Raw genomic sequence first — 12,798 nt, 5'->3', positions numbered from 1 at the left:
CACTCTTTAAATTCTGCACCCTTAAATATAAAAAATCTGAATTGTAATTTATGCTTTTTATTTGTTGTTGGTTTCTCTCCCTTTTTGCTGCTTTAGAAATGGTAGGCTTTTATGGGGCTCGTGCCAAAATAGAAATTGAGATGATGTCACTTGGTTTTTTTTAGTGGCTTTGATGCTGTTTCTTACAAAGCAAAATGGTGGAATTGACTAATGTCAGATGCGGAAAGAACTCCAACAGCTTAGAGATTGGGCTATTTTTGCAGTTCCGACTCTGCTTTTCCAGAGGAATTCTTCCAGAGTGGAACTTGCACCATGTGCAAAACTCCCAGTGGTCTAGCACTGAAGCTTATTGTTAATCTGGTGGGATTGTGCTTTCATTGGTGGATCAACAGATAGACAGTGCCCACTAATATTCCTTCTCAGCTGATGTTACTTCCCTTCAGAACAGATCAGATCACTTTGGTTCAGTTCGTTGGTTGTGAGCCTCAGCTCTGAACTCACCTAAGTGATTAGAGATGAGTTTGAAAAATCTTCACGTCTGCCAAGGCTGTTCTTATCTTTTAGTAACAACTAGCTGCCACCAGCAGTTGTTATATGTATATGGAGTGTCATATATCGTCATGTCATCCAACTGTGTTAAATGTATACTGCCAGTCTAGTCTGGAATGTATGCAATAATGCCACAGTGTGAGTTCAAGAATGTCATCTAAGACAGGTAGAATGATGCCACTGGCTTACAGGAACAGGTGCCTGTACAAATACAGGTTATAATTGGTCCAGACCTTCAACTCCATGAGATAACAGCATGGTGGGTAACTGCCCCCTATGCGATTGGCCAACATACTCACCATCACTGGTACAAAATTCCTCCCTACATAACAGATCTAATATACAGGGTGTACTCATAATTTAAGTGAAGTTTATGAAAGAAAACTGCATGATTACATGCAAATTTAATGGGCCTAATTTATTAAGAGTAATTAGGATCAACGATCAAAGGCCGCAAAAGAGCTATTAAGAGACCATAAAAGGACACAGATTAATCAGGCGATATAAAGAAATGGCAAGTCATCCTAGGATTAAAGATACAGAAAGATATATAGACCCAGGCACAAATTGTCTCAGATGAGATGGATTTTTGGAGCAGGCAAGCCAGTAATGAAGCTGTGAAAGCCCATAGTCAGTAGTATAGTACAACAGACAGCTTTGAACTTTGATGCAGCAAGCTCCTTCCAAATAATCTCAAGGGATTTGTTTTCTCCCCAGGACAACCAAATAACTGTTCTTTCATATAGAAGGCAAGTCTGTCATGCACCCTTGCCAAAGCAGCTCAGTTTTGTTCCTCAACACAGGGCCTGCTGAGATGATAGACAGAGCAATAAGTGTTCACAGATTGATTGAATTCCCTATTAGGGTGGTGGAAGCTTTAAGGACTTCAAATATTAACCCCATATTTATATCAGTAGAAAAGATTATTATTTGTGATGAGTCTCAGTTTTCAGAGGAAACCCCGCAGACATGGGGAGAATGTGCAAACTCTACACAGACAGTTGGCTGAGGGTGGAATCAGAGGGTGGGTCTCTGGCGCTGTGAGGGAGCAGTGCTAATCACTGAGCCACTGTGTTGCCCTGATTCATACAGACTAATTATAACACCACTGATGCTGAAGACAAGATCCATGATGGCCATGAAGCAGTACAGTGCAGCCAGTGCTGCTGCACATCTGACAGTCACATTAAGTCAGGAAACATTTCACAAGTATATGAAACATCATTTGTTGGAGTCTAAGTCTATGAAAGAGCAGGGACTCACTTGCATGTCGGTTTGATACCCACCCACACCCCAAGACTGTTTGGCAAAATGATTCATAACACAGCTCTCAGCCAATGCTCAATTGTTCGCACACTTGCCTTTGAGTCAGAAGACTGTGGGTTCATGTTTTACTCCAGGACTTGAGCACAAAAATTAAGACTGGCACTCCAGTCTGAGGGAATGCTGCACTGTGGAGATGCTGGTTTTTGAATGAGCTATTAAAATGAGGGCCTGACTATTCATCTCAGGTGCACATGAAATAACCCATAGCACTGCTTCAAGGGAGATGAGGGGACTGTCAGGCCAATACTTATTTAGACAAAAACAGCTTATCTGGTTATTATTCATTATTGTCTGTCGGGGGTTATTGTGTTCAAGTTGTTTCCTACAACAGTGACTACACTTTGAAAGTGCTAAATTAAGTATAAAACACTTCGTGATGCCTGATGATCATAAAAAGTATTACAGAAATGCAAGCATTTGTGGTTTTTTTCACTTTATTGAAACAGATATTGACGAATGTGCATTAGGAAGTCATAATTGTGGGCCAGAACTAATCTGTGTAAACACAAGAGGGTCATTCATTTGTCGCTGCAAACCAGGCTATCAAAAGCGTGGAAATCAGTGTTTGGGTAAGTACAGTAAAACTACTTTTGGAACATACTTTGTTGTTACTTTGATTTATGAGTTTCTCGAGTAACCTAACTTTGTGTCATTTCACGAGTAATCCATCCTAGAAGGTGGTGTGGACACATTGCATAACATAATTTTCTGCTCATTCATTAAAATCAAATCAAATTGTAAAGTTGGAAAATTACTTCTAATAACAAGTTTAAAAGTTTTTTTTATTAAATACATGTTTTTTTTTCCAAAACTTTAACAGTAAATTGTCAGTGTAGGCAAGCTCTAATATACACATTACTAGTTTGCCAAGAAATGTTCTGCTAGGATCAAGGGGGTAAAATTTAACTTCAAAGAGGGTATAATATTGGCAGTAGCTGATCAAAGACTTGGTCTCCATAAAATGGGAGGCTCATTCACCACTGCCTGATTTCACATCCACCAAAGGTAACTTCACCCTTAGGATTTCTTTCAAATCCAAATTTATAAATAGCTACTATTGGAATGCAATGATCCCTTAAAGTAATAGAGAAACATCCTACATTATATTGTAAATTGTCACCATATGAAATATCCAAAAGTAAATCTGTAAATAATTAAGAGAAGTGCGTATGATTGTTTGCATAGAGCAATCTATAACTGTCAATTATTTCTCCAGTCAAACTTTGAGATTTTGCAATTCATTTATCACCTATCTTTAAATACCAGCAGTTACATCTGCCTGAACCATGTGGCACATTGCAACCAAAATCTAATCTAAACATGGATTTGATTAACTAGACTTCTAAAAGTTCATTAAGTAACTTTTCTGCTAACTAATATCGAGTGCTATTTTATCAAGCATATTGTCAATGGCAATTCTTATGATGAATCAGGGGTTATGCAGTTGCCAGGAAAAGGCTGTACATGTAATGAAAGGTACATTGAAAGAAATTGGCAAGAGGCTTGTAAGAAATCTGCTTGGAGACACAGACTTCAGTGCTTTTGTTTTGACAGGAGCCTAGGAAATAAATTAATGGGCAATTTTACACATAATGTTAGGAATTCATAGTTTGACGTGGTTAAGTGGTTTTACAAAAAAAAAATTCCTTTAATTTCTCCAAAATATAGAATATTATCACTGAACAAGTACTGATAGGCTGCTTGGGGGAGGGGAGAAACTGATATATCCTCTTTTGACACAAGTAGGACATGAGGCTTCAATGAAGGAAAAGCAGGTAACAGAGAGTTAGCATTGGGCGAGATGTGACAAAGTTCAAAATCTTTTTATATCGGCCTGCAATTATTCTTTAAGAAATACTGATCGATCCCCTCGGCTTTGAGTTTTATTTTCAGTTGAGGGCCAGACCTGCAGCTGATCCTAAGTGTGGCTCAAGAATTGAATTTGAATGTTGTAAATAGGCTTCTCCTTAACTTTCCTGTTACTGAAACCATTCCCAGATCATAGTGAAAAGAACTTCAGCAAGAATAGAGTGGTAAAGATGTTGCAGCTGGACTTTCAATTTACTACCCTCTTTACTAACTAACATTCAGGTCTAAAATGTGGGACAAAGTAAAGTCCTTTTGTTGGAAATGTTCTTCTTGCTCTTAAGATTTTTATCATTCTTAAAACATAATCCTCAGAACTCATTTAAATAATTGTAGCAAGTTGCCAGTATCTTCCTAGCTTCTCAGCTATTTCACTGACAGGGCTGTTTTGATAAGTGTTGAGGGGAGAGAATAGCAGGAGGGAACCAATCAGCATATGTAAGGAATGATGTGGTGTCAGGAGGAGGATCCTACTTTTTCTGGCTCTCCTTCAATCAAAACAAATTCCCCTCTTGGTGCAGCCTACAGGTGAACCCCATTTGTGTCTAGAAGACTGAGCAGAACAACCCTCTTTCCCAGAGGGGTCATAGAAAAGTAGCAAAACACTGTATTAACAGATCCTATACACCTAGAAAAGGGCCTGATTCAATTGGAAATGTTTCAGGCATTTTTGGACCATTTGGGGGGAGGGGGGTGTGGCAACAGTCAATTTCAATAGTCAATAGGCAAGCAAGATTGCCAATTCATGCCATTTCATACATAAAATGATTTAAAACCTTTATCGGCTGGAAACTAAATTGAGAAAATCTAAATCAGATGCAAGTAACAGACAAGAAAATGTAACTGCATCTGTTTATCTGGAATCAAATAAAGACTGAGAGGTGAAAAGGCATTACATTATACTACAACTCTAATATATGACATTCTAATATTTGCAGCTTAGATCCTTACTGAAATCTAACTTTAACTGAATTATAACCAATTTATCAGTACTTGTCCAATTTTTCAATGCAGTTCATTTATATAAATTAGATTTCAATTAAATATATCCTTTAATTCACTTGGGTAAACTTTTGATTGAAAGTAAATTATTTCAAGAATGTAAATTTAATGCACATACATGCAGGTATGTATTTTAAATCCTTCAATATGTAGAATGGGAAGTAATCATCAAATTTAATACCTAGGATCAAATGAAATTCAATTGATCAAATAATTTTGTTACAATAAAGTTAACCTAATGGAATTAGTATTATCCACACCAGTAGCTGTGCATTGTATTGATGTTTCAATACAGTGTTTCCAAGTTGTAGCTGTCATTATATCATCAGGACAATCTAGATTCCTGGAAATGGACTGAATTTAACTTCTTAGCTCAAATCAAAAGAATTGCATTCAACATATTCCGTATGTCAAATGACATACAAATGTTGCCGATGAAATGTTGTTATCAACAAAAGCAAAACAGATATCTATCCAGGAGTACAACTTTCCAAATACTAAATTATCCAGTTCTTTGAGCTCATATTTCAACACTTACTCTTTGACAGAGCATTTTGAATGTATAGAATAACAGTTGACCTACAGTGTGCTGTAAAGCTCAGTGGAGATTATGCTTAATAAATCAAACAGTTTATAAATAACTCCACTGGAGCTTTAAACTACAATCTCACATACTTTTATTCCATACCAGCTGACCGCCTTCGTTATTACACATGGAGATTTGGAATTTTTATTAGAGAACAGAGACTGGCTCTGAACTTAAAGGAAAGCATAGCTAGGTTTTCTTTTGCAGAAATACAAATTTCCCTTCTATTAAATTCTTTGGTAAGAACCAGGTGGCACAGTGGCTTAGTCGTGAGTACTGCTGCCTCACAGCAGCAGGGACCAGGTTTGATTCCACCTTTGGGTGACTATTGGTGTTAAGTTTGCACATTCTCCCTGTTTCTCTGTGGGTTTCTTCCCACAGTCCAAAGATGTACAGGTTAGGTGGTTTGGCCATGCTAAATTGTCCATAGTGTTCAGTGTTAGGGAAATACAGGGTTACAAGGATAGGATAGGGATTGGGTCTGGGTGGGATGCTCTTCGGAGGATTAGTATAGACTCGATGGGCTGAATGGCCTGCTTTCACACTGTAGGGATTCTGTGAACTATAATTACAGTTTTTACATTCTACTTTCTGGCTGCAGCTAGTCAGGTTGGGTGGCTGGTAGTATGTTAGATGCTAGGAAGTTAAGAGAAGGGAGTAAGAGATCAAGGAAGGTGTGGGTGCATCACTGGAAAAGTCACAAAGTTTAAGGGAGCGAGGGTCATGGTCAGATGGGCAGGCAAGATTGGGGGAGAAAGTGAGGAGATAGCAAGGGATCTGGGGAGGGCATGAAGGAAATAAACTGATGTATCATGGAGATCCTCTGGTGAGCTGAGGATCATAGTTGCAGGGCAGGGGGAAATAACTGAAGATGATGAGTCCTAGGGAAAAGAACACCTCCTCCTCAGCCGAAAAGTAGTGGCAAGAAGTACTTATCACTTACATGCAGCAATCCTAACCTCCTTTCAGCTGTCAGGTTTCCTGAGGCTCGGAAAACATACAAATTCAAGAATATCGGAAACACAAGCAGGAGCAAGCTGTTCGGCTCATTGAGCATTGTCCACAATTCAATACTTCATGGTTGATCTCGCTAGGAGTTGAGAAGTTGCATAGGGGAAGGTTGAAGGGGAGGCACAGATAGTAATCAGGTGGTTAGAGTTAGCTCTGATGAAAAGTAATCTAAACTGGAAACATTAGCTTGCTCTGTCTCCATGGATATTGTCTGACCTGCTGTGATCTCCAGCATTTGTTGTGTTCAGTGTAGATTCCAGCATCTGCAGTAATTTGCTCCTACAAAGCTGTTAATGAACTTGATTTGTCACTCTGAGGTTTCCCCAGGTCTCTGAAACCTAACTGATCACAGTCACACCTTTAAACAGGTTAAGTCCGAGCTCAACAGACTTCTTATATATTGAATAATTTAAATTGCCGGCCAACCTAACTGCGGACTGCTTCTGTCACACATAATTAAACCAGGAATTGGGGAAGTAGATTGGAATCAGATTTTAGATTGTTAAATTTTAACTTCTCATCCTCACAAATCTAACTGGATACAAAAATAGAACCTCATATCTTAATGTTGCTATGCCTGTTTGACAATTTGGGTATTTTTAGAAAATATTAAAATCAAAAGCTAGTAACAATAAATTCAGATATGTCCCTGCTGTCCTTTACTTAAGATAACTTTGCAACATTGCCCAACCTAGTCCCATACCATTTTGGTTGACTTATAACTGTCTACTGAAGGAAGCAAATCTCTCAATGTAGCAAGCCACTACAAAATCACATCAAGAGATAACTACATTAAAAGCAGCCCAAGATGGTTCACTTGACTGATTCCTAAGACAAATGAGGAAATGTTGGACATTTGGATTTATATCTATTATAAATAAGACATTAAAAGGTCCTGAGGAGACTTGACAGGTTGGATGAGGAGGCAGGAAAATGGAATTGAGACCACAATATATTACAATATTGAATGGCAAAATGCACTTGGCTCCTAAGTTACATGTTCCTATGTTCATTAAAAAAAAAGCACCACAGATATTACTGTAGTATAACAGAAAGGCCGACCAATAAAGTGAGTCAGTGTATATTGGCCTTACATATTCTGAAAATTGCCATGTCAACATTAAATGATAAACGCTGATGTAAAGTTTCAACATAGCTTGAGGAAGTGACTGATTTCATCTCAAAACTCTGGTAAAATGATTTTATCATATCTATAGTTAGCAATACGGCTGCTGCTGGGCTGACTAATCCAATGGCCTAATACCCCTGTTATAAATGTGTTTGTTCAGCACTAATATAGTTTGAAATGAAAAAGGAAATAACCAAATTCAAATTGCTACCAGACTGCAGCTTTTGGGTTCTGCTGAAGATTAGTAGGTAACTTACTAAAGACAGAATGGATCCAAGTGTTAACAATAAAATATGACTTTAAACAGGGGGAGAAAAGCAACCTTACTGTGATAATATTACATCATTGGGCAATGGCCCTTGGCATTAATCATTTTGGGTGTCTGGCAATGATTTTCTTAAATATGAGCAGTTGTGTAATGTATTTTTCAATGATTATGCAGACATTGATGAATGTAACATAGTCACCTATTGCCATCATGGATGTGTCAACACACCCGGTTCCTATTACTGTCAGTGCAACACAGGTTTTCAGCTGGCAAGCAATAATCGCACATGTCGAGGTAAGCATCCACTGTTCCTACTCAAAGTTTCAGGATACCGTGCAGAAAACTATAAAAGAATCACCTACAGTGACTTCAGTATTAGTATAAGGAAGCTTTTCCGTCTGTTTTCATTTACCGTAAGATTATTTTAAAAGTGTCTCTCTTACATTTAAAAACATAATTAAGGTTTTACAGAATATTTCATTTTAATTCTCCTAGGTCCTCCCTCTCCTTCACTCTGTAAAGATACACAGCCATTTATACCGTTGAATGGAATACACTGTCTATTGATTCACATGTAACCTAAAGTTAGGGCGAAGTTCTGTTCTTTGAACGTTTATTCAGTCACTTCAACAATAAGGAATCTTTCAACCTCCATAGTGACATCATTAGAAACTGGCAGTCACTATACCAGAGTAATTTTGAACTGCTTTCTTACACTGTGAGCAATACCCCACGGAAATGCTTTCCTACTTGTGTTTGCCAGGTTGGCCTAAAGCCACAGGTCATAGTAATTCTTGGTGTTCCAGTAATTCCACTTAAAAAAAAAAAAATTCTCGTGTAGGCATATGAAACAAGCTGTCTTTATGTTAAAAGTGTAATGTAATAAGAACTTCTAATTAGCTCCCCTGATGGCTTACTGAGTAATTGCATTGCCAGTCATGGCACTGAGCCATAAAGATCTGGAATACCAGGGGTTCAATCAGAAATCTGGATTCCAGTTAATTCATGCTGGATGACAATACGGCATTTTTAGTTAGCCTCAGGACCACTGGCCTGAGAATGGAATAAAATAGCTCGACTCCTCACTCCTGACTGCAGTTCAGTGCCATCTGTTATACACATGTGCTAACAGGGCACAATTTGGCAGACATATCACTGTGAACATGTTGTTCACCAAGGATCAATGGTCTAGAATTTCTTGGGAGCTGCTTCCACTCTGTCATCCTAACTCTACCAAATGCATAGTAGGGACTCCAGTTATCACATTGACAGAGTCTGCATCGTATTTCCACAAGTGGTGGAGTAGGTGAGGCACCAAGGAAAATCTGGGCCAGTGCCGACACTTTTAGCTGAAACATGGCCATTTGGGTAGGTCCTGGATGAATCTCAGGGCTTATGAGACTGAACCTTAGTGAGTCCAGAAGAGAATTTGGAAAGAGCAAACTTCTTCATAGAGCATTCTTAACAGATGCTTTATTGTTACTTGCCTCTGGCTGAGGGATGTCAAGTCAATCTTTAGATTTTGGCTTTTTCCTTTAGGAGTAAACACAGATTTGACCTTGATTACTGTATTGCATTCTGTACTTTACAGTAGATATTTTCATTGGACACCTATAAAAACTGTTTTCTTAAACTGACAATTCAGTGCTACTAAGGAAAAATCAAAATAAATGAAACAATATTTCAGGCAGAACCTGAGGGAATCTGGAGATTGTTACTGTGCCTCGTGGACTGTTCTGGATAAATAGACTGGATAAATTAACACTTGGCTTTCTTTCTCTTTAGGGTATCCCAGTCTGAATGTACACTGTTATGAATGCTAATCTCTATTTAAAGTGGAGAGGTTTTGTGTGCCAAATGTAACAGTCAGCAATCCTTTGAAAAATGTAATAATTTCCTGCAATATTCAAAAAAGTGTCAGAACTTACTCAAGTGGAATGAAAGTCTACTGTTTATGTAAAGTATTGACTGCTTTGAAGAAAAAAAAGTCTCAGGGGAACATTAGATAAAAGTGTCCATGTTAACATTGGCTTAAAATCTCTGCACGGTTATCATGACTCCCACAAATCGTGTTCCCTCTCTGTTAGGATACTTCGTCACTTCAAGTGGCTCCATAAAAAAATGTACAATGGTTGCAACTTCATCCAGATCTGAAAGCCACTGTAGTCCATTACCATCCAAGGAAACTATGCTACTCAATGGGTAAACTGCATTGTTTGACGTTGGTGTGCCACTTCCAGGTCAAGCTTTTCCAGAGTGACTTTCATCTTGATCTGAAATTACATTTGCACTGGAAAGCTCCCCATCAGTCACACTGCCTCACCATCAAAGGAGGGTATAACGTCCACTCAGTACCCTCCATGTTCATAACTACACTGCCTTCTTAAATTATATTAATCAAATTATACTTGGATGGATATAAAGGTACTAGGAAAGAATTCCATGAAAGGCCTGAAAGTCAGTCGGTGTAAATGTGCCTTTAAAAATAGTATGCATATTCCTAATGAGAAAAGGGACATCACTATTAAAGATGGCTGCCGTGACCTGCCCAGTTGTACGTGTGAGGTGGGTGAGTAAAGAACAGTTTCTTCGGCAAATGTCTGGTGAAGCAGTAAAGGTAGAATTCAGACCATTGTGATATATGTTGTATATTTTACATGATACTGAAGCAATTTTGGCTTCAATGTAAGGCAAGGTATATTTTGGAACAGCACCTAGACAGATAGGAATTAAACAAACAAAGAAAATGCTGGCGAAACCCTGCAAGTCTGACAACAACTATGGAGAAAGAAACAGAGTTAATGTTTTAAATATATTTCCATTTCCCCTTTAGATATTAATGAGTGTGAGACAAGTGCCCCGTGTGATCACCAATGCTTTAATATCGTCGGTTCATTCATCTGCCAGTGTGACCAAGGATATGAGTTAAATCCTGACAAAGTTACATGCAGAGGTAATTAGTGAATGCTCTTTCATTATTTAGGATAATTTGTAACAAATGTGCAACAGTTTTATTTTCTCCTGTTTTGTTAATATGTTATCATTTTGGCCATTTAATAATGTTGATAATCAATAACAAAATTGCTTGTGCTATTTAGCATTACATAGAGTCCAATTTTGGCGCTAAATATACAATGACATTGGGTAGAATCTTCACTTGGAAGATTCTCAAGCATTGATACCATGTGCAACTATTTTTCAATGGAGGTGTCCCTCTATGGGTCAAAAAGGATATCCCATTTAGGGCCTGCCAGAAGCCCACTAGAGATCACCTGATATTTGTCCATGCAGTGGAGGGTCCACCAGTCACTTGTAAAATGCTATCAACAATGAAAGGAGGGCCTAAATTGGTCACATGAATAGCTCAATTGGGCTTTGGCAGGAGAGTAATCTGCCATTTTTCCCTCCAGTGACACAATGGTGCACTGGCAGGTAAACAGACTTCCCAGTCTAACCCTGGAGAGCTACTAAAATTCAACTGTATTTCCAATATTGCCAACAGCTCAACGAATTCACTTAATGCATCTGAAGGACACTACAGTTATTTTACGCGCCATCTATGGGAAAGATCCATAAATAACCATGTAACCATATAAGCACTCAAGCATTGTATCTGCAAGTGGAACTTAGCAGAATTCAGCATGTTTGTGTTCATTAATGATTTTGTTATTCATTAAATATTTCATTGCTTTGATTAAACTTTACTAAAATGCCAAGATGTCATTGATGAAAGTTGGAATTTTCTACTTCGGTTATCCATTGCAAGACTACATAGTGCCAGATGATGTATACTATAGTTAGGTACATAGTAACGATCTCACTATGTCCAAATACAGAATATATTCCATGCCAGTTTGGTATGAATAAATTCAGTTCTCATTCTGGTCACACTGTATTTCTCAATGTTTCAAGAAATTTTGAAGAATTTACACATAATAAATTATTACATGTAAATTATTACATGCAATAAATTCCAAAGACATTTTCTGCAAATATTTGTGTCCAGGCATCATTGGCAAGAAAATATTAACTTATGCTGCAAATTGTATGATTTTTTTACAAGTTATAAAATTATCTTTTATAATGGCAGATGTTGATGAATGTGCCTACTCGAGCTACATGTGTCAGTACCAATGTATAAATGAACCAGGACGATACTCATGCCTCTGTCCTGAAGGATACAAACTCCTGGGTTCCAGGATGTGCCAAGGTATGGTAACCCAAGCAACAATTTCTTCTTTCTTATATTGGAAAAGCTACATCATATTTGGATGTTGAAAATCTAAAATTGTGACTTGCATTAAGCTTGCTTCTAATAATTGCCTCAAAGCAGTGCACCTCAAAGACACCATAAATCCTTAAAAATGTCAAACATCAGCTTTGATAATTTATTACACATTAACTTACCAGGCTGGTAGATTCTAATGTTCAACTGACAAAATACTAACATCTCAAAAGTGATTGTATTCACTGGGTCAGCAATAAAAGCTGCTAATTATCACTGAGTAATCAACACAAAGCTGAACAGCCAAAATTGCTAAATTTTTCAAAGCCATACAAAATTATTTAATCAAATTAATCAGAATTACAGCAGCTATGCTCAATATTGGCTCAACTATTCTATACCTGTGTTTATATTCCACTGTACTTCAAATCATTCTACTAGCAATATGTTTTATTCTTTTCTTCCTATATATAACATTTGCCTCAATTGCTCCTTGCAATACCAAGTTTTTCATTCTAATTGATGTTTGAGTAAAGAAGTCTCTCTTGATTTCTAAAAAAAATTATTACTGATTATCATTCAGGTATTGATATTACATCCTATTTCAATTATCACATCTCTTTCATAGCATTAAATATATACACATCAGATTAATTTGTAAATAATATGTGTGGTATTTGTAGGTATGAGGACGAGATCACCAATCTTCTTTCCTTTGACTGGGACCAAAGAACTGATTGGTTTCTATTGTTGAGGATCAACCATAATTATGCCTGAAGAAGAAGATGCTGTTGTCTTAACAGGATGTAGTTTATTGCATGATATCAGAAAAGCAC

The 12,798-nt window shown here is 37.5% G+C and overlaps 1 protein-coding gene across 3 annotated transcripts in view; it reads left to right on the top strand.

Moving 5' to 3' along the window:
• Positions 1–12,798, top strand: part of LOC122552885 (EGF-containing fibulin-like extracellular matrix protein 1) — a 109,301-nt gene that overhangs the window by 83,923 nt on the left and 12,580 nt on the right. The window contains exons 6-9 of one of the 3 annotated variants that reach the window (XM_043696025.1): positions 2,322–2,444; positions 7,912–8,031; positions 10,571–10,690; positions 11,828–11,947. In XM_043696025.1, the coding sequence (XP_043551960.1) occupies positions 2,322–2,444; positions 7,912–8,031; positions 10,571–10,690; positions 11,828–11,947 (483 nt within the window). The remainder of the gene's footprint in view (positions 1–2,321; positions 2,445–7,911; positions 8,032–10,570; positions 10,691–11,827; positions 11,948–12,798) is intronic. The other 2 variants (XM_043696026.1, XM_043696027.1) reach the window with 2 other exon arrangements.

This window comes from Chiloscyllium plagiosum, chromosome 9 (genome assembly GCF_004010195.1).
Source record: "Chiloscyllium plagiosum isolate BGI_BamShark_2017 chromosome 9, ASM401019v2, whole genome shotgun sequence".
NCBI classification, from domain to species: Eukaryota; Metazoa; Chordata; class Chondrichthyes; order Orectolobiformes; family Hemiscylliidae; genus Chiloscyllium; species Chiloscyllium plagiosum.
The sequence above is the reverse complement of the archived record's forward strand: the minus strand, read 5'-3'. Positions and strand labels throughout refer to the sequence as shown.